The sequence below is a fragment of the Camelus dromedarius genome, chromosome 3 (genome assembly GCF_036321535.1).
Source record: "Camelus dromedarius isolate mCamDro1 chromosome 3, mCamDro1.pat, whole genome shotgun sequence".
NCBI classification, from domain to species: Eukaryota; Metazoa; Chordata; class Mammalia; order Artiodactyla; family Camelidae; genus Camelus; species Camelus dromedarius.
Window position 1 is genome coordinate 42,624,596 of NC_087438.1, and position 21,335 is coordinate 42,645,930.

The window sequence follows — 21,335 nt, forward strand, 5'->3', positions numbered from 1 at the left end:
AGCTTTGCAGTATTGTCTGAAGTCTGGGAGGGTTATGCCTTCAGCTTTGTTCTTTTTCTTCAGTATTGCTTTTGCAATTCTGGGTCTGTTATGATTCCATGTAAATTTTAAGACTATTTGTTCTAGTTCTGTGAAAAATTTCCTGAGTAATTTGATAGGGATTGTGTTAAATCTGTAGATTGCTTTGGGTAGTATGGCCATTTTAACAATATTAATTCTTCTGTTTCATGTAACAGGATAGACATGATTCAGCTGATGATCAAAATATTTGTCATGTGTGGCACATAAATGTAGAAGCTCTTCCAGAATGGATAAACTGCCTAATACAAAAAGTAAGTTCCTTAGTTGCTGAGTAAAATTAGAAATATGCTATCTTTGAAATATTTTTGTTTTCATTTTAGAGCTATTTTTCTTGGACAGATTGTTTCAAGAGACATGAAAGGGTGTGTAACTCTTGATTATGCTTACTGGCTTCTTCATTGTTACTGAAATACTCTTGAGTATTTTCATAACTCAGACTTTGCACTTGATATTCCCCCTTCCATGAATTCTATTCCCACAGCTACTCACCTGTTTCCTCATTTCCCTCATTTCTTAATGAGGCATAGCCTTGCCGGGCTATCAAGTGCCTCTCCCTACTATTACCACTCCTAACACTTCCTTTCTCCCTTCTCTATTGTATATACCTGTCTGTTTTACACTTATGCTGTAAGTGATTTTTAGGACTTATAAATATGCTTAAGTATATGTGACATATATTAGTTGTTGTACACATCCATACACACATCCACATATACACCTACACACACTAATGGCTTACTGATCTTGTTAATTACCTAAGTCCTCTACTAGAATATAAACTCCAGGAAGTCAGAGGTTTTTTATATTTTGTTCATTATGTACTGTATCCCCAGCACCTGGAACAGTACCTACTGAGTGAATGAAATATCCTGTGTGTATCATTCATATTTGCACACACATGTGAAATAAACTGGACAATTAAAGACTCTCATTGGCACAATCAGAATGAAATTATAACACTTTAAAGATCCTTAATGAAATACTGTAAGAGCAAGAACTCACCTGTTCACTATGGCATCATTATTTCTCACAGTTCAAAACACCGAAGTATTAGAAAAGTATAACTACTGTGATTTTGGGAAAAATATAGTTCCATTTCCCCACTGACTAGCTTACTTCTTTTGTTAAAAAATAACATTAGCTAGATATCCCTTGTACCCATTCTCACGTTATAATGATTTCCTGGGAAGATGCCAGTGTGCTGCTTATAAGTGTCCTGAACTTTACAGAATGTTTTAGGACACTGCAGATGTTCCACTATCTCTGTTGAAAATATGATTTTAAGCTAGTTCATTATTAATTTGTAATCTGAGTCTAGAAAATGAACTAGCTGATGTATGCAACCAGTATCTTTTGGTTGTATGTAAAAAGGCAGGAAGAGCTTTATTCTGTTGGTTGGGTAAAGTTCCTTCCCACAGTGCTTGGTATGCAAGAAGTGTATCAAAACAGACACTTTTCTGTGAGATTTTACTTGCAAATTAAGCTCTGTACACTGATTTGCTTCCTGGTTCCATAGTGTATTTTTCTTTTCATTAGTTCACACTGTATTCATATTCAGCCAATTGTCTAAGAGACTCTTTCAGAATTCTCAGGAGTATTGTTTAGATGGGCATGATGTGCAATTCGTTACCATCCTAGACCTTCGGGGATTCTTATCTCTATTTATTGTTTCCATTTACTGCTCTGTCTACTAATCAGAAAACAGAAAGCTGGCCTTTTCTGTGACATAGAAAACTTTCATGTGCTCGGCTTAAAAAAAAAAAAAAAGCTCACACTCTTTTTGGTTACTTTGCAATGAAAGCATTGTTTTTATTTTCCTTTATTACCTGTAGGCCCAGTGGACAGTTGGAAAACTGAATTGCCCTTTCTGTGGGGCCCGTTTAGGGGGCTTTAATTTTGTCAGCACTCCAAAATGTTCCTGTGGCCAGCTTGCAGCTGTACATCTCTCCAAGAGCCGGACCGATTATCAGCCCACGTGGGCAGGCCAACTAATGAGACCATCGCTGAAATACTTGTCACATCCTAGAGTTCAGTCAGGTTGTGACAAGGAAACTCTGCTGACAGGTGGCGCCTCCAAAAACAGAAATCACGGGCTTTTAAACATGGCCCAAAGTAATAATGGTCCTGGAAGATTAACAGAAGCACTCTGCCTAGAGGCACCATCAACGTATTTTGAGATGAAGAACGAAAAACTGCTCTTCAAAGCGTCAGATCCAAAATACCAGCTTTTTGTTCCACAGCTTGTGACTGGCAGATGCACTACGAGAGCTTTTCATAGAAAATCACATAGTTTGGATCTGAACATCAATGAGAAACTGACTTTATTACCCTCCTTATATGGAATACATAGTAAGACTACTGCCTGTTCCAGGCTAAATGAAACACAGCCTACTGACCTTTCAGGCTTGCCTTTAGAATCTAGCAAAAATAACTGTTCCTTTCAAATTTCATCCAGTTTTGATCCTAATATGCTGCTGCAAAGATTTTCAGTGGCTCCCCGTGAGACCCAGACACAAAGAGGAGGAGAATTTCAGTGTGGTCTAGAAGCTTCTGCAGTGTACTCTGACCATGCTAGTTCCAACAGCCTGACTTTCCTGATGGACCTGCCCTCAGCTGGCAGGAGCATGCTGGAGGCCCCAGAGCAGGAAGAGCACCTCTCTCCTCTGGACTTCCTGCATTCGGGCAATTTTTCTTTGGGTGCCATTAATCAGAGGCTCAGTAAGAGAGAAAGGAGCAAGCTGAAGAATCTGAGGCTGAAACAACGAAGGCATGAGAGATGGCTGCAGAAGCAGGTAATTTTTTTAAAAGTTTACTAAAAATTCAGTATTATAAATGTTGGGCTTTGGGGAGAGCAGCAAACTTTGAATACCTGTATCATAAAATCATGGTTTGAATGATTTTGAAATGACACTGCTCCCGAGGTGAACCTAATAATCATGTAGCTCTATTATAATTGACATGTATCACCATGTCTCTGTGCTTCCACGTGTTTAGAAACTGCCCTTTTGTGAAGTTTTTCCCAGTTTTGCTAATATTTTATAGGAACATTAATCATATGATATTGAGACTTGATTGTCATACACATTTCCAATTTATTCATGTTAGGATTGTTTTTCAGTGATTTTTTTTCAGGTTAAATCAAAACAAAATTTCTCTAAGTAAATACAATCTCGTGACAGATTCTTTCATTTCCATTACCTTAAGTTTAAATTGATACTTTCAAGGAGCCTTGTTTAATTATGTGCCCACCATGATGTAGATATGATTAACTGTGCTAAATTGTGAAAATTGTCTAAAACATAATTGACCCTTAACTGTAATTTTGTAGGAGAGGTTGCTTCTCTGTGGTTTAAACTCCTGTACCCATAATGATATGTTAAGAGTGGGTGAGTGAAGGAAGTGAGAGTAAATGTTAGGCACTGAGGAAACCCATAAAGCCAGTGAAGGTGCTCATGACAGTTTGGAAGTTTGAGGACTGGCATATTTGTATGTAAACTTTTTTTTTGCAAATTGCCTTTATTATTTACTTGTTCATAATAGATAGCAGTCCTTATTAATTAGTATGTTGAATATTAACAATGTCCTCAGAGCTAAAATTTAGAAAACCACAACTTGACATAATACATTCTTAGTTAAGCAAACTCATTATTGTTTATGATCCTAATCATGGACTGGCTAAAATTAAAAAAAAAAAAATAACTACTTTAAGGGCTTCAGTCCGGTTAGGTTTTTTTTTTTAATCTTTTGGTTAGTATTATTACAAGTAAATGTTTATTATATTTTTGACTGGTTGCTGACAGGAGCATTTCAGTTTGGTTTATTTGCAAGTGATGGTGTAATGTGGCATCAAAGCATAATTGTAGGATGTAAAAAAATATATTTTATCACCACTATAATGCACCTTATAGTTTATTGAAGCTATGAAGTTCAAAATTTTTATTTAAAATTTGACTTAAATGTAGATAAACTGGAAATGATCTCATATGTTAAGTGAATATTCAGAAAGAATACTTGAAAAACAATGTGGAAGGCTCTAAAATAATTCTCTAACAAATAGACATTTAAAAGAAGTTTGAAAATTATACTTGCTCTGTACTTTAAACATATGCAAATAACATCTTTACAATTTTCAAAATGTGTTTAGTTCTTCGGCTAGGTAATTCTGAAAACCTTAGCTCTATTTTTAATCATTTTCTAGCATAGAAACACTCTTTTTTACACAGTTGAGAGCAAAGTAAGACCAAAATTAATTTTTTTAAATGAAGTTGCTTTTGTTTGGTCACACATAAGTGATTTAACCAATCTGCTTAACTAATTGACTAGAGTAAATGAATCTTAGTCACACCTGTGACAGGTCCTTACGGAATGACACGATGGGATCCTAATAGGTTTGGCTGGTTGCATGGGAGTTAGAGGCAAATGCTCAGTGTCTCCCTAGAGAAGAAAACCTAAAACTATGTAGCAGCACAGAAATAACATGATTTAGCGATATGAGTACACACCATGATTTGAGTCTGATGGAAGAATTCTTAATATTCAGTCTTGCTAATTCAAGGAAAAGGATAAATCCTAGAAAGAGTTGATATTTAAGGTAAATTAATAGCTATTCAGCTCATTTCATGCTTAATAGAGATTAGCCGATTATATAAACATTTATCAAATATCTGTTTTGTATACCATGCCTTTGGGTAATGACTTCAAAATAGATCCTGCACCTTTTTTTAATGAGACAGATAAGCATATAAATATAAAGTTACCCATTATTAATGATAATCTTTTTAAAGTTTAAAATAATTGGTTGAGGTATCTAGATTTCTGACTTACATTGGCATTTTTAATGATTTTGTGTGTGTGTGTGTAAACTAGATGTCTTTCTGTGGCAGATACCATGATAGAAAATGTTAATCATGCTACAAAATTTTGAAACTTAGTGATATAAATGAGATTGCTGTTGAAGCAGAAACTGCAGCCAGTTTTTCAATGTTCTTGTTCAGCAAATGTGAATTGAGCACCTACTTTGGGGAAAGACAGTGCTGAGTAAACCTCATTTTTATTCAACATAGTCTTTTTGATTTTGGTTTTTAATTTTTTAATTACCATGCAATAAAATTGATTTATTCTTGGCATACAGTTCTATGATTTAAACGTGTGTAGAGAACGTGTAACAATCACCACAGTGGGGATTAGAACAGTTCTAACACTCCAAAAATCGCCCTTGTGCCTTTATAATTGTGCCATGATTATATCTTTATGATCACACCCTTGTCTAATCCCTAATCCCTAAAAACCACTGCCCTTTTCTCCATTACTTTAGTTTGTCTTTTTGATAATTTAATAAAATATTAATGTAATATTATAAAATTAGAATCATATAGTATATAACTTTTTTAGACTGGCTTCTTTTACTCTGCATAATTACCTGTGAAATTCATCCAAGTTGTTGTGCATATCTATAGTTTGTTCTTTTTTATTGCTCAATAGTATTCCATTGTATGAATGAACCAGTTTATCCATTTACCTCTTGAGGACAGTTAGGTTATTCCAGGTTTTGGCAATTATGAATAGAGCTGTTATAAATATTCGTGTATAGGTTTTTGTGTGAACGTAACTTTCATTTCTCTAGGGTAAATACCCAGGAGTGGGATTGCTGGATCATATGGTTAAGTGTATGTTTAACTGTATAAGTAACTGTCAAATTGTTTTTCTGAATAACTCTACCATTTTTCATTCCAAACGGCAATGTTTGAGAATTTCTTTTGCTGTGCATTCTCATAAACACCTGGTAGTCTCCATTTTAAAAATATTGTCATTAATAGATGTGTAGTGGTATCACATTGTGGTTTTAATTTACATTTCTCTAATGGTATTTTCTTAATGATGCTGAGCATTTTTCATGTGCTTATTTCGCCATTTGTATATGTTGTTTAGTGAAGTATCTTTTCAAATCTTAGTCATTTTCTTAATCGGGTTGTGCTCTTCATGTTGAATTGTGAAAGTTCTCTATATACTTTGGATATAAGTCATCCATTGAATATGTGGTTTATGAAGGTTTGTCCTTTTCTTCTCTTCACAATATTTTTTTCCTGTAGAGGAAACATTTAATTTTGATGAAATCCAGTTTCTTCGTTTGTTTTTTTTAAATGGATTGTGCTTTTGGTGTCCTAAGAACTCTTTGCCTAACCCTAGGTTATGAAGATTTTTTCTTATGGTTTCTTCTAAATGCTATATAGTTTTACATTTTGTATTGAGAATTGTGATTCATTTTGAGTTGTTTTTTTTGTAAGTATGAGATTTAGTTCGAGGTCCCTTGTTTTGAATAGAGATGCTTGATTGTTCTAACACCATTTATTGAAAACTGCCTTTTCTCCATTGAAGCTTTTGCAGCTTTGTCAAAAATCAACTGGCTGTATATGTGTGGGTCTATTTCTGGACTCTCTGTTCTTTCTTTTCAGTTTATTTTTGTGTGTGTCTCCCTTTGCCAGTAGCCCTTTTTGTTCTTTATTGTAGCTTTATAGGAAGTCATTAAAGTAGAATATTGTGGTTTCTCCAACTTTATTTTTCTTTTTCAAAATTTTTTTATTCTAATTCCTTTGCCTTTCCATATAAAATCTAGAATCAACCTGTTTATCTTTACAAAAAATAAATCAACTTGGGGAGGACTGAAATATTTACTGTGTTGGTTTTTTCCAGTCCATGAACATGATATATCTCTCCTTTTATTTAGGTCCTTGATTTCCTTTAGCAATATTTTGCAATTTTCAACATTCATAACTTGTGAATGTTTTGTTAGATTTATACCTAAGTATTTACTTTTTGTGTTATTGTTAATTCAAAAATTATTTTGATTTGCAATTGTATATTGCTAGTTTACAGAAACGGAATTGACTTTTGTTTTGACTTTGTATCATGTGATGTTGATAACTACAGATCTTTGACATCTTTTTTCAGATTTATCCCTAGTATTCATATTTTTATACTATTGGTGAATGGTATTAATTTTTATTAAATTTTAATTTCCAATTGTTCACTAATAATATATAGAAATACAATTGAGTTTTGTACGTTAATCTTATGTCTTACTACCTTTCTAATCTCACCTATCAAGTATAGCAGATTTTTGGAGATTCTACTGCATTTTCTCTTTAGATGATTATGTTGTCTGCAAATAAAGACAGCCTTACTTTTTCCTTTCCAATATGATTTTTTTCTTATTTGTGTTATTGAATGAGCTAGAGCATCCAGTACAATGTTGAGTAGGAGTGTAAGAGCAGACAAATTGTCTTTTTCCTGATTTTAGGAAGAAAGCATTGAGTCTTTTACCAATAAGTATGATGTTAGGTGTGGGTTTTTTGTAGATGTCTTTTATCAGGTTGAGGAAGTTATTTTCTATTGCTAGCTTGCTGAAAGTTTTACTTTGAATGGATGTAAATTTTGTCAGATACTTTATTGGTTAATATGATTATGTATTTTAAATGTGAATATTGAGTGATTATCAAATATTGAGCCAGTCTTTCATACCCGCAGTAAACACTTTGTTATGTTGTATTTTTCTTTCTATATATTACTGGATACTATTTACCAATATTTTTGAGAATTTTTTTATTTGTTTGTTTTCCTCTGTACATGAAGGCTGTTATCCTAAAGTTGACTCTGTTTTTGTACCGTCTTTGTTTTTAATATCGCAGTACTGCTGGCCTTTTAAAATTAGTTAAGAATTGTCCTTTACTCTTCTGTTTTGTGGAAAATATTAAAATATTAATATTGTTTTTTCTTAAATATAGTGAAACTATCTGGGACTGGAGGTGAATTTAACTATGAATTCAATTTCTTTAATAGGTATAGGACAATTCAGGTTATCTATTTAATGTTGGGTAATTTTGGTAGTTGTTTTCAATAAGTTATCTAAATTGTGAAAATATGTAGCATGTTTACAGTATTCCTTTATTATCCTTTTAATATCTGTTGGGTCTGTAATGATATCCCATTTTCAGTCCTGATAGTAACAATTTCTTTCTTCTCTCTCTTTCTTTTAGTTTTGCTAGAGGTTTATTAATTTTATTGATCTTTTCGAAGAAACACCTTTTGGTTTCAATTATCTTTCTCTATTATTTTCTGTTTTCAAAGTCATTGTTTTCTGCTCTTTTATTATTTACTTCCTTCTGCTTAACTTTATTTTCCTTACTCTAATAAAATTTTTTTCATAGGAGAAACTTAAGTTATGGATTGGAAATCCTTTTTTTCTGTCATCTAATAGGCATTTACTTCTATACATTTCCCTTTAGTTACGGCATTAGCTACACCCTATGACTTTTACATTATATTTTTAATTCAGTTCAAACTATTTTCTACTTTCCTTTTAGAATTCCTTTGGCCCACCGAGTTTGCCTAAGAGGCTAGTATAATCATGAAAAGGCTGAAATAACAGCATTTTAAGGAAATTTAAAAATTTTATCCTGGGAAAAATATTTATTCCTCTGAATTGAGAAAGTAAAGCTGCCACAATAGCTGTATGAAATTTTTAAACAATACTATTCAAATATTTTATTCTACTGTGTTTGCATTTCTTAACCTTGGGCTTACTTAATATGAATAAAAGAAAATGTCTCTTTAATGTCTACAGGAACCTGTTATGAAAAGAGTTTGCCATATGTTTCTGTGGGACGTTATGCATGAAAATATAAAATAATTGACCAAGTATTATGGTTTGTAATAAATCACTGAACCATCTACAATGATTACATTACATTGTTCTGAGTAAACTAAATGAGTTAAGACTACTTGTATTATTACAAGGGTGTGATTTAGGCACTGGGGACAATAGATCTTCTTTAAAGATCTACTTACTCAAGCTTACCTACAAAAATTACACATTTTCCACAAAGGCGCTAACTTTCATGTTCATGGATTTGCACATAGGGATCATTTTGAATTTTTCACAGATTTTGAAGGTGTCCACTTAATATTTTATCACTTGATTCATCATGATCAAATAATACACAGATCATATTCTAAATGTATATTTGGTTATCTTTTTAAAAGAAAAATTTTTATGCTTCTGAATTATAATAGTAACCCACATATTGAACAGTTATTCCCTATTTGTTCCCTTTCTCAAGGAGAAAATCAGTGGTTTATTGAAATGAAAAGTTTCAGTTATGAAAATATCACAGTTTTAATTAGATGACATAGATTTTACTGGTTGTATTACTCACAGAAACATAGTCATAAAATAGTCTTAGGAAAAAAGACTAGAATGAAAGAAGCACATGACCTTCAATCATGTATCAAAATAGATCAGTGTTTTATTTCTCACTCTAGTATGTGTCAAATTACTGTTTCAGTTTCAGTTTGCTGCTGTCTTCATTTTATTAATGCAGATATATTTTAGGCAGCTGAAAAGGTTGATACTTCTAATTTGCTTCTACCTTCTAGAATGTCAGCATTCAGTAGGATAATAGGATATAAATATTCAGTCAACTTATATAAACATAACTAAGTATTGGAACTTTGTGTTCCTGTCATTTCAGGTGATTTCCAAATAGAATAAAATAGAAAAATGAATAAGTGTGAAGTAAAATTATACAAAATTGATAATGCCTTTACCTTAAGTAATTACACAGATCTAAATGTTCTTTTTTTCTTGTCTGATGGCTATGGCTAGAACTTCCAATACTGTGTTAAATAGAAGTGGTGAAAGTGAGCATCCTTGTCTTGTTCCTGATTTTGGAAGAAAAGCTTTAAGATTTTTACCATTGAGTATAATTTTAACTGTGGGTTTGTAATAAATGACCTTTATTAGGTTGAGGTATGTTACTTCTGTAGCTGTTTTGATGAATGAATGGATATTGAATTTTGTCAAATGCTTTTTCTGCATTTATTGAGATGATCATGTGATTTTCATCCTTCATTTTGATAACATGATGTATCACATTAATTGATCTGTGGATATTGAACCACCCTTGCATTCCTGGAATAAATTCCGCTTGGTCATGGTGTATGATCCTTTTTGTGTATTGTTGAATTTGATTTATTAATATTTTTTGAGGATTTTACATCTATATTCATCAGAGGTACTGGCCTTTGATGAATTTTATTTTTAGTAATGTTTTTCTCTGGTTTTGGTATCAGGGTAATTGTGGCCTTGTAGAATGAATTTGAGAGTGTTCCCTCCTCTTCAAAATTTTTGTAATAGTTTGAGAAAGATAAGTATTAGCTCTTACTAATGTGTTTGTTAGAATTTTCCTGTGAAGCTATTCGGTTCTGGAATTTTGTTTTCTGGGAGTTTTTTTTGTTTTGTTTTGTTTTTTTGCTACAAATTCAAGTTTACTGCTAGTGATTGGTCTGTTCATATTGTCTGTTTCTTCCTGATTCAATCTTTGACGGTTGTGTTTCTAGAATTTTGTCCGTTTCTTCTAGTTGTCCAAATTGTTAGCATATAATTGTTTGTAGTATTCTCTTATGATTTTTTTCTGTTTCTGTGATATTGGATATTATTGATCCTCTTTCATTTTTTATTCTATTTATTTGGGTCCTCTTTTTTTTTTTTTTTTTTCTTGATGAGACTAACGGCTTATTAGTTTTGTTTATGTTTAAAAAAATAGCTCTTGGTTTCATTGATTTTTTCCATTTTTTGCCTTTGTTTCATTTATTTTCTTATTGATCTTTATTATTTCCTTCTTTCTGCTGACTCTGTACTTTACTTATACTTCTTTTTCTAAATATTTTAGATGGTAGAGTAGGTTGTTTATATAAGAGTTTTCTTATTTCTTGAAGTAGGCCTGTATCGCTGTAAGCTTCCCTCTTAGAACTTATTTTGCTGAATGCTATGGATTTTGTAAAATTATGTTCTTTTTTTTTTTTCAGTTGTCTTGAGATATTTTCTGATTTCCTCTTTGATTTCATTATTGACTCATTGATTTTTAATAGCATATTGTTTAGTCTCCATGAGTTGGTGGTTTGTTTTTTTTTTATCATTTTTCCTTCATGCAGTTAATTTATGGTTTCATATTGTGTGATCATAAAAAAATTGCTTGATGTAATTTCTGTCCTCATGAATTTGTTGAGACTGTTTTGTAGTCTAGCACATGATATATCCAGGAGAATGTTCCATGTGCACTTAAATTAAAAGAATGTGTATTCTGCTGTTTTTGGTTGGAAAGTCCTGTAGATATCTGTTAAGTCCAAATAGTCTAATATGTCTTTAGGACTGCTTTATCCTTACTGATTTTCTGCTTGAATGATATATCCAGTTATGTAAGTGGAGTCTTAAAGTCCCCTACTAATATTGTATTATTGTCACTTTCTCTATGTCTGTTAATATTTGTTTTATATATTTAGATGCTTCTGTATTAGGTGTATATATGTTAATGAGTTTTATATCCTCTTCTTGTTTTAATATCTTTATCATTATATAAAGCCTTTCTTTGTTTTTTGTTATAGAATTCGTTTTAAAGTCTGCTTTGTCTGACAAGAGTATTGCTACCTCTGCTTCCTTGTTTCCATTTGAATGAAATATCTTTCTCCATCCTCTTAGTTTCAGTCTGTATGTATCTTTAGCTCTGAAGTCTCTTGTAGTCAAAATATAGGTGGCTCTTGTTATTTTTATCCAATCATCCCCTTGATTGGAGCATTTAGTCTGTTGACATTTAAAGTGGTTTTTGTTAAGTATGTACTTATTGCCATTTTGTTACTTGTTTTTTGGTTGTTTTTGTAGTTCTGTGTTATTCTTTTAGTCTCTTCCTTTGTGGTTTAATTTTTTTTTTAGTGGTATGCTTATGTTCCTTTCTGTCTGGCTTTTGTGTTTTTATTGTAGGTTTTTGATTTGTGGTTACCAGAGAGTTCATATATGTTGAGTAAGAACTGTATCTACTTGTTTTAAACTGGTTGTCATTTAAGGTAAAACACATTTTAAAATATCTACATTTATTTTACCTCCCTCCCCCACATTTTGTGTTTTTGATGTCATATTTTACATCTTCATGTTTATCCCTTCACTGTTTATCATATTTGTAGTCAGTTTTACAATTTTTTGTTTTAACTTTTATACTAGTTTATTTAAGTGGTTGCCCTATAGTCTTTACTATACATTTGCCTTTACTTGTCAGATCTTTCTTTTTCTATAGCTTCTTCTCATTTTAGTCCTTTTCTACTTATGTAAGACCCTTTAACATTTCCTTTAGGGTAGGTTTACTGTTGATGAACTCTTAATTTTTGCTTGTCTGGAAAATCTTTTATCTCTTTCAATTCTAAATGATAATCTTGCTGGGTAGTGTATTCTAGATTTCAGTTTTTTCCTTTTCAGCACTTTGAATACATCATGCCTCTCACTTCTGGTCTGTAAAATTTCTTCTGAAAAATCAGCTAATAGCTTTATGTGGGTTCCATTTATATGGCTTTGTTTTTCTGTTTTGTCTTTACAATTCTCTCCTTAACTTAAAATTTTGTCATTTTAATTATGATATGTTTTGCTGTTATCCTGTTTGGATTCATCTTGTTTGGGAGCCTCTGTGCTTCTTGTATCTTAATATATTTTTCCTTCTTCAGGTTTGTGAAGTTTTCAGCCATAATTCATTAAATACTTTTTTTTTTTACCTGCTTCTCTCTCTTCTCCTTCAGGTTCCCACATATTGCAAACATTCGTGTGCTTGATATTGCTGTGGAGGTACCTTAAACTGTTCTCATTTTCTAAATATGTTTTTCTTTTTGCTGTTCTGATTGAGTGAATTCTATTATTCTGCCTTGCAGATTACTTGCATGTTCTTTTTCACCTAGTCTGCTGTTTGTTCATGCTAGTGTGTCTTTCATTTCATTTATTGTATTTTTCAGTTATGATTGGTTCTTTTTCATATTTTCTAGTTCTTTATTAAAATTCTCACTGTGTTCATCTGTTAATTGCCCTAATTCAGGTAGCATTATTCTTACTAATGCTTTGAGCTCTTTATCTGGTAAATTATTTATTTTTGTTTCATTAGTTTTTTCAGGGATTTTCTCTTGTTCTTTCATTTGAAACAGATTCATCTGTCTTCTCATTTTACTTAACTGTCTCTGTCTCAATGAAATTTAGTGGAACAGTTACCTATTTCAGTCTTGAAGGGTGTCCTTGTGTGGGAGTTTGTCTGTATAATCCGTGAGTGCCTATGGCTTTGGTGGTAGAGCTGGATCTCACGTGAACACAGGTCACATCTTCCCTCAGGATGTGCTGGAAGCTATCACTGTGGTAGGAGGTAAGGCTGGAGATGGAAAAGCTAGAGCCAGAACAGGTTGTGAACAGGGGCTTCTCCTCTGCCTAGTGGCCAACACTACCTAGTTGGTCCCACATTGCTGGTGCAGAAGCCAAGAGGATTGGGTCTGAGATGGTTCTGTTTTTTCTAAGTGTGTATTCTCCTCACTTCTAGCTCCAGGACCCTTGCCCCAGGGTTATGGTGCTTCCAGCCCCAATCAGTATTTTGGAGTGCTCCCAAGGCACTGCCTCTATGAATGCCAGCAGTGGCCATTCTCCTTTGGTTCAGATGCCAATCCAGTTTGAGCTGGCTCCATTACTCACAACTGCACATTGCCTTCTGTTGTTGCAACCATTGCCCTAGTGTCCAAGTGTGGCACGGAGCTCACTCCCCATGGCAGATCTCTGATCTCACAAAATCCTGCTCCTCTTTTGTGTTCCCTCTAGGGGCACAGAAACTGACCTGGTCACTTTTCCCTTCCTACCCAATTCTTTGTGGATCTTTTTTACAGTCTTGGTTGTACAAAAGTCTTTCTGCCATCTTCAGTTTATTTTCAGTGAGAATTGCTCTATTTGTAGATGTATTTTTGATGTGTTCATGGGGGGAAGTGAGCTCTGTGTTCTCCTAGTCTACCATATTGATCTCCCTTAGATCTAAATTCTCTAATGCTTTTCTCATCATTAAACTGGGGTCATGAGTTGTGTCGTGGGTCCCCAAGACCTACACCCATGTTTGATGATTCTCTAAGAGGACTCATAGGACTCAGCCTATAGTTGTACTTACGACTGTGTTTTATTTCAGTGTAAGGATACAAACCAAAATCAGCTAAGCAAATACATGCATGAGGCAAAGTCGGAAGAAACCAGGTGCAAGCTTCCAGGAGTCCTCTCCATACTGAGTTACATAGAATGAACTTAATTCTTCTATTAACAAGCTGTGACAACACCTGTGTACCAGGGACTTTCCTTATAGACTCAGTGTCCAAGGTTTTTACTGGGGGCTTGTCAGTGGACATCTTCAGGGTGGCACATACCAAAATTCCAGCCTCCAGAAGGAAAGCATATGTTCAACATAAACCATACTGTTTGTGCAAATATTCTAGGCACAGAGAGCCACTCTTATCAGTTAGGATAATGGGAGCGCTCCAGATAATGGGAGCTCTCCAGAAATTCGAGGTCTCAGATGCCAGCCAAGGGCCAGCCCTTAAGGTGCAGACAGGACCTCTATATTAACACTTTTCTGTACTTTGGTTTTTGGAGACCACAGAAGTGAAGTGCAATTTTTCATCATGTTAAACATTATATTAAGGATCTGTACTATCAACATGACTTATCACTATTAATGTTAACTCAGAAATGTTTTGAAACATGGAAAAAAATTATCATACTTACATATCCCTTATGTATTAGTTTTCTATTACTGCTATAATAAATTAGCACAAATGTAATAGCTTAAAACAATATTGTTTAACATCTTATATTTCTAGGCTAAAAATGAAGGTGTTGGCAGGGCTGCATTCCTTTAGAAGGCTCAAGGATAGAATCTGTTCCTTACTTTTTCCAGCTTCCAGGGTCTGTCCATATTCCTTGGCTTGTGGCCTCCTTCCTTTGTCACATTTTCTCTTTGACCTATTTAAGGGTCCTTGTGATTATATTAGGCCCACCTAGATAATCCAGAGTAATCTTCCCATTTTAAGATCCTTAATCACAACTGCAAAGTCCCTTTGCCAGGTAAGGTAACATACTTATAAGTCCCTTGGATTAGGACATGGACTTCTTTGGGGAGCCATTAATCTGCCTATCACATCTTACATATGCTGGGAATTTTTCTGATTTCTTTTTTTTTTAATAACATTTTTTATTGATTTATAATCATTTTACAATGTTGTGTCAAATTCCAGTGTAGAGCACAGTTTTTCAGTTATACATAAACATATATATTCATTGTCACATTTTTTCTCTGTGAGCTACCATAAGATCTTGTGTATATTTCCCTGTGCTTTACAGTATAATCTAGTTTATCTATTTTACAATTTTAAAATCCTGTCTATCCCTTCCCACCCCCCACCCCCTTGGCAACCACAAGTTTGTATTTTATGTCTATGAGTCTATTTCTGTTTTGTATTTATGCTTTGGTTTTTTGTTTTTGTTTTTTAGATTCCACATATGAGCAATCTCATATGGTATTTTTCTTTCTCTTTCTGGCTTACTTCACTTAGAATGACATTCTCCAAGGACATCCATGTTGCTACAAATGGTGTTATGTTGTCATTTTTTATGGCTGAATAGTATTCCATTGTATAAATATACCACATCTTGTTTATCCAGTCATCCGTTGTTGGACATTTAGGCTGTTTCCATGTCTTGGCTATTGTAATTAGTGCTGCTATGAACATTGGGGTGCAGGTGCCATTTTGAAGTAGGGTTCCTTCTGGATATAAGCCCAGGAGCAGGATTCCTGGGTCATACCTGATTTCTTTATTTGATTTAACCCTACACCATTTTATGAGATAAGTTTTATTATTATCACCATTTTATGGATGGAGAAACTGAAGATTCCAGAAGTTAAATGACTATTCTAGGCCCATAAACCTAGTAGGAGGCAGACCTAGATCCCAAAGTTCATGTTCTTAATCATTATACCATGGCCTTTCAAGAAAGGATTCTTTTCTCATTTATTTTATCATTCTTTGATGATTCAGAAGACATTTTGTTATTGTATACCTTTATTCCTCATTCATCCTTTTCTGCATGTAACTAATGCCTATTGGGTAGTTTACTCTTTGCCAGAACCTGTGCTAAGTATTGAAGATACAACAGTGAATGAAATATGATCCCTCCCTTCAAGGACCTTTGAGTGAATGGAGAGGGCATGTGTGAACATCAGTGATCTTTTGCTTACGCATTTGCAGAAATGCCATATCATAGTGAATTTTGGCCAACAATTTACTTAATCCAGGATTGCTTTGGCCAAGACCTTGAGATGCAACTGAGAATCTCAGAGCAGTCACAAAGAAGCTTGATTTGAAGAGAGTAGGAAGATCGGTGACAGAAAAGTGGAGAAATGGTCAGCTGTTGAAGAACTATGATGTATTAGTCAGAAACTTATGTTTGATTCTGAGGTTGCTATGTAGCTGCTGGAGAGTACTGAGTAGATCCAGGCTGAGTCCACAGTAGTAGTTCAGTAAATGGTTGCTGAGTAGATGAATTGGACACATGAATACATGTATCCAGTGCTTCAGGCATGGAAGTGATTTAAGTGTGGAGGCTAGCAGTGGTTCCTAACTCTGGCTGCAGGTTAGAATCCTCTCAGGAGCTTTTAAAAATACCAGTGCCTTTTCTATCAGATTATGTTCCAGTTGGTCTAGACTGGGCATCATTTTGTGTGTTTGTGTGTATTAAATAGATATATATATATATTTTTACATTTTCAGTAATTCCAGTGTAGCCAGAGTTGAGAACTATTAGAAGAGATATCAACAAAAGTAATTAAAAGTAGTTTAGAAGTGAGTTGATAAAGTCCTTGACAAAGCATTTATTAACAAGAGCAAAGAGAATTCGTTCTAACGTATGGTACAGAGGAAGAGAAGCTGGCTAGAGCTAGGCGTAGATGAAAAATCATACTGGAGAAGACAAGATGTTTTGATCTATGCTTTCTAACATCTCATATAGCTCCTTACATGTAGTAAAAGACAGTATGAATACTTATGTCCAAGTAACACTTTGTATATTTAGATCACTTTTCTTAACCTAGTATTAAAAGTATGAGAATTTTGACTAGGAGCAAGAGGAGGGAAGGAATTATTTGGAGAAGTTGGGGTGATAAGAATAATGCTAGCAGCAGTTAACATTTATTGAGCTTTTCTGTATGTTAGGTACAGTGCAAGATGCTTTATTTGTATCACCTGATTTCCATGAACTATTAGGTTGTGGATCATGGTCAAGCATTGAGGGGGCAGGCTTTGGACATCTAGAGAGGAGCATGAAGGCACTGGCTTCCTCAGGCACTGGGAAGGGAAAGGCAGTTGCAAAATAGGAGAACAGCAAAGATGCATTTTATCCTTTCCCAAATTTTATGTAAGGCCAATTTTGTGTAAGGAAGGGAGGAAACATTATCATCAGTCATGTAGTCCCAGAGTGATACTTACAGGAAACTGGAGCTTATCACACAGGACTGAGCTTAGTCTAGCTGTGTTGGAAGAGTAGAACTAGGCTCTGCCATCAGCTCTTTTGGCCTAGTGTGCACTGGGAATACTATGCCAGATTTATGTTCTAAATCTCCATTTTTGAGTTCATTTATCACATCAACCAAGGTATTCACTGTCCACATGTTGGTCTCCCTCATCGCTCCATTTCTGCCCTTACACATTATAAAAATCATAGTCACTTGCTGGCACTGCCTCCTTGTCCTGTTCAAACCTCCTTAAAACATGTGTGATGCTGAGATGTCTCACCTGCTCTTCTCACAGATGGGAACCTCACAATATCAGCTTCTGTGTGCCCACAAATGGGAGAGGAAGCTGAAGACCTCCCCCGGCTCTGCATGACCAATTGCTACCTCATGGGCTTTCTTTTACAAAGTAGTATTTTTAAAGTTAATGTTTAATTTTAGAAGCAGTATTTTCGGGAAAGTGTAGAAAACTGAAAAATACATTTACCAATCAATCAAGCAGTTACAAATGAGGGGGGGCGGAATGTGACCTGGGGAACTATAAGGCAACCTTTTCTTAGTTATGTCTTACATCTTACGCTGAGTAGTAATTTTACAAGTGTTATCTTATGATTTATTCTGTTTTGTATATCCTCAATATTTCATAATACATTGAAGAACTTACTACCTTAATAATGCCATCTCCTTTTTATTCATTATTTTTGCTGCAAAATCTTAGATTATTCACTTTTGCTCTCCTTGTTGTAAAGTCAAGGCTCTAACAGATAATATAGGCAAGTATTCTTTTATGTAAGAAGTTCAGTTTTTTATAATGCTTTTCTAATATTCCATTAGAATAAAATTGAACATTTAATAATCCATGAGAAAAACTTTCCACTAAAAAAATAATTACATGTCAGTGCTGTGCGGGGATATGCTATCTCAGCTTTAAAATGCTGTGCTTTTATGACCCTCCCTGGTGTGCTCCTCTGGAAAGGTGACATGGATCATCTTGTTTTCTAACACCAGAGGGCACCAAATTTCCTTTTGCAGCAAACAGATGAAAATTATTTCTTTCCATCAAAGAATTTCATATATTGGGGTATAATATGGAATGGTATATTTTTAGTCTCTTGACAGATTAAAACAGTAAGAGAATTTGTGCTTTATGAGAATTTACAAGTCATGGTAAGGTTCTCTCATGTTGCCATTAGCTAGCAATCTGTCATTGCTTTTACCAAGCGGCTTTTCAGGGGTATTCTATGTTTGTTAGAGGGAATGAAACAGATGCTCTGGGATAATCTTGGGGTAAGTTATTTTGAAGCAGCTATAGATAATCCATCTATTCTGGCTTTAAGTTTCAGGTGGCATGTGCAGTCTTCTGGAAATAAGCGTGTCCCCTAAATTCAGGATAAAATCAATGGCAAGTTTGTGCTACAGTGTGGAATAGGGTGCTGGCAGAGGGGAGTGGAATGATGTCAGCCAGTAAGTCGCAGGGAACCTTTCACACCTTGATGTTTCATAGAGTTTTGTTAATTTGCTTTTGACCATCCTTCTCTCATTTTTGAATTAAAGAATGTTTGGAACTGGGCCACACTAGCCAATGACTTCTTTTGCTGATTGTACTTTTTTTGTCCAGTTGAACATTTAAAGATAGTTTTGCGGGGTATATATGTGTTAAGTTATTTCCAGTTATTGGGCCATTTTTCCCCTTTTATCTCCAGCTACAGCAGTTGATTATCTATTTTGATTTTCTAATCACCAGCAAATACAAGTGAGGCAACTGCTATAAAGTAGTAGCATAATCCTATAGAAAAAAATACAAGCAGGTATTTTAAGGAAATCAAGGTGCTAGCTCTCTATGTACTTGGTGGTATGTTACAAATTACCTTATATTTAGCTGCTTAATACAGCCCAAATATATTATAGTTCTGGATAAAGTCTGAAATGGGTCTCACTGGGCTAAAATCAAGGTAGTATTGTCATTCCTTTCTGGAGACTCTAAGGGAGAATTCATTTTCTTGCCTTTTCTAGCTTCTAGCCTCTGTCTGCTTTTCTTGGCTCATGGCCACCTTCCATCTTCAAAGCCAGCAGTGGCTGAGATCTTTTTTATGATGCCATCTTTCTGTAATGACTCTTCTGTCTCCCTTCTCTCCATTCAACAATGCTTGTATTTACATTGGCCCCATTCCATTTAATCCAGAGTGATCTCCTTATGTTAAGGTCAGCTGATTAGCAGCCTCAGTTCCATTTACAGTCTTGCCATTTAATACAATGTATTCACAGGTTCCAGGGATTAGAATGTAAGTATCTTTGGGGGAAGGGGGATTGTTTTACCTACCGCACAGTTTTACTGTAATCTCTGAGTCAGGCCAGCCTTGAGAGAAAAGAGGTAGTTACTTACAGATCTTGAAAGCTTAGGGGAGAATGAGTGTTTTCTCTAACCTTCCCTGGAATTTCTACATTATTCACATCTGTGGTTTTTCTTGGGGTTCTGAAAATGAATGTGTGTTCTAGTAGGCATAATTCATTAATTCTGTGTCAGTCATCAGCATAATTTGACAGAAATGATTGGATTAGTCCATTGGGTCTTCCCTAAGTATAGTAAAGGGAATTTAAGTTCAGAATTAATTTTGATTTAATTTGAGAATTAAGTTTGGGTGGGAGAGCTGGATGAAAAGATAAGAGGCACAAGGCATTGTTTGAAAAGGTTTAGTGGGCTCAGGACAGAGGAAACAGCTTGAGGGCAAAGGGCTGCTTGGGTAAAAAGTATGGTCCTAAAGGTAATATTGACCTACCTTACAGTGTTGCCTAGAGCCAGGACTCTAAGTAAAGGAACATTAGACAATAAACCACATCTTCTTGGTGCCTAAATGACTCCCAAGTAGTACAAAGCAATACCAAGATCTTTAGACTGTTAGAATTCATTTCATTCCGTAGGAATAATAGTCACAGACCACAGGTGTATTAATGATAAAAATGACCACTTTCATTTAGAGTGTCTAAGTTAGTTTTTTGTACATAATGAGCTGTGTACCCAAAAAGTCCAGTTTTCCTAATGTTACTTTTATATTATTTTAAAGCAACTCTATGCTATATGAAAGAAAGACACTCCTAATTTTTTTTCTCAGATAGTGTAATTTATATGATAAATGAATACCACAAATTTAATGAGTTTGATAAAGAAGAGTTCTCTTTCAGTGAACTCATTAGTTATCTAGGTCCCTCATCTTAATGCTAACTATCAAAGCTACAGCTCTGAGTTAGAGACTAAACTAATTAGTAATCGTTCGGGTAATAGTGTATGTTGAGATGTGTTAGAGTTCCTGCCTCCTCGTAAGTGAGCCGCTCACTCCTGCTCTTTCAGCAGGCTCTGGAACATTCAGCTCATTTCCTGACTTTCATGCGGTGCCACCATCTAAACTAGATTAGATGAATGTGTTTACTATTAAGGTTAAACCTAAAGAGGAAAGAAAAGAAAACAGTTCTCTAATTCATCTAAGAGAGCAAAAAGCCTTTGTATCCACCATAGTTATGTGTGAGCCAAAAAGAGCACTCATTTCAGCCCATTTGAAACTATAGGAACACATCTCTTTATTTTGAAGCAGCTAGTCTCTGTTTTAGGACATTTTGTCTTCTAATAACATTTAGGAGTTAGCAAAGTTTATGGCTCCATACTTGAGAAGTCAAAAATCATTGTCCATATTGCTTGCCTGGCAATCACCTAGTAGGTGATTGTTACCATACTGAGTGCCACAATTTTCGTTTCCATTGCTCAGTAATAAATACCGAGAATATAATGACTTCCCCTTCACGAGGGTCACAAAGCATGGAGGTTTATATTTCTAGACTTCTGATAGAACTCGATCTCAGAAACACATTTAG

The 21,335-nt window shown here is 34.5% G+C and overlaps 1 protein-coding gene across 1 annotated transcript in view; it reads left to right on the plus strand.

Moving 5' to 3' along the window:
• RNF180 (ring finger protein 180) overlaps positions 1-21,335 on the plus strand; it is a 139,536-nt gene that overhangs the window by 12,585 nt on the left and 105,616 nt on the right. Inside the window, exons 2-3 of the mRNA XM_064480940.1 lie at positions 237-332; positions 1,914-2,873. Of these exons, the coding sequence (XP_064337010.1) occupies positions 237-332; positions 1,914-2,873 (1,056 nt within the window). The remainder of the gene's footprint in view (positions 1-236; positions 333-1,913; positions 2,874-21,335) is intronic.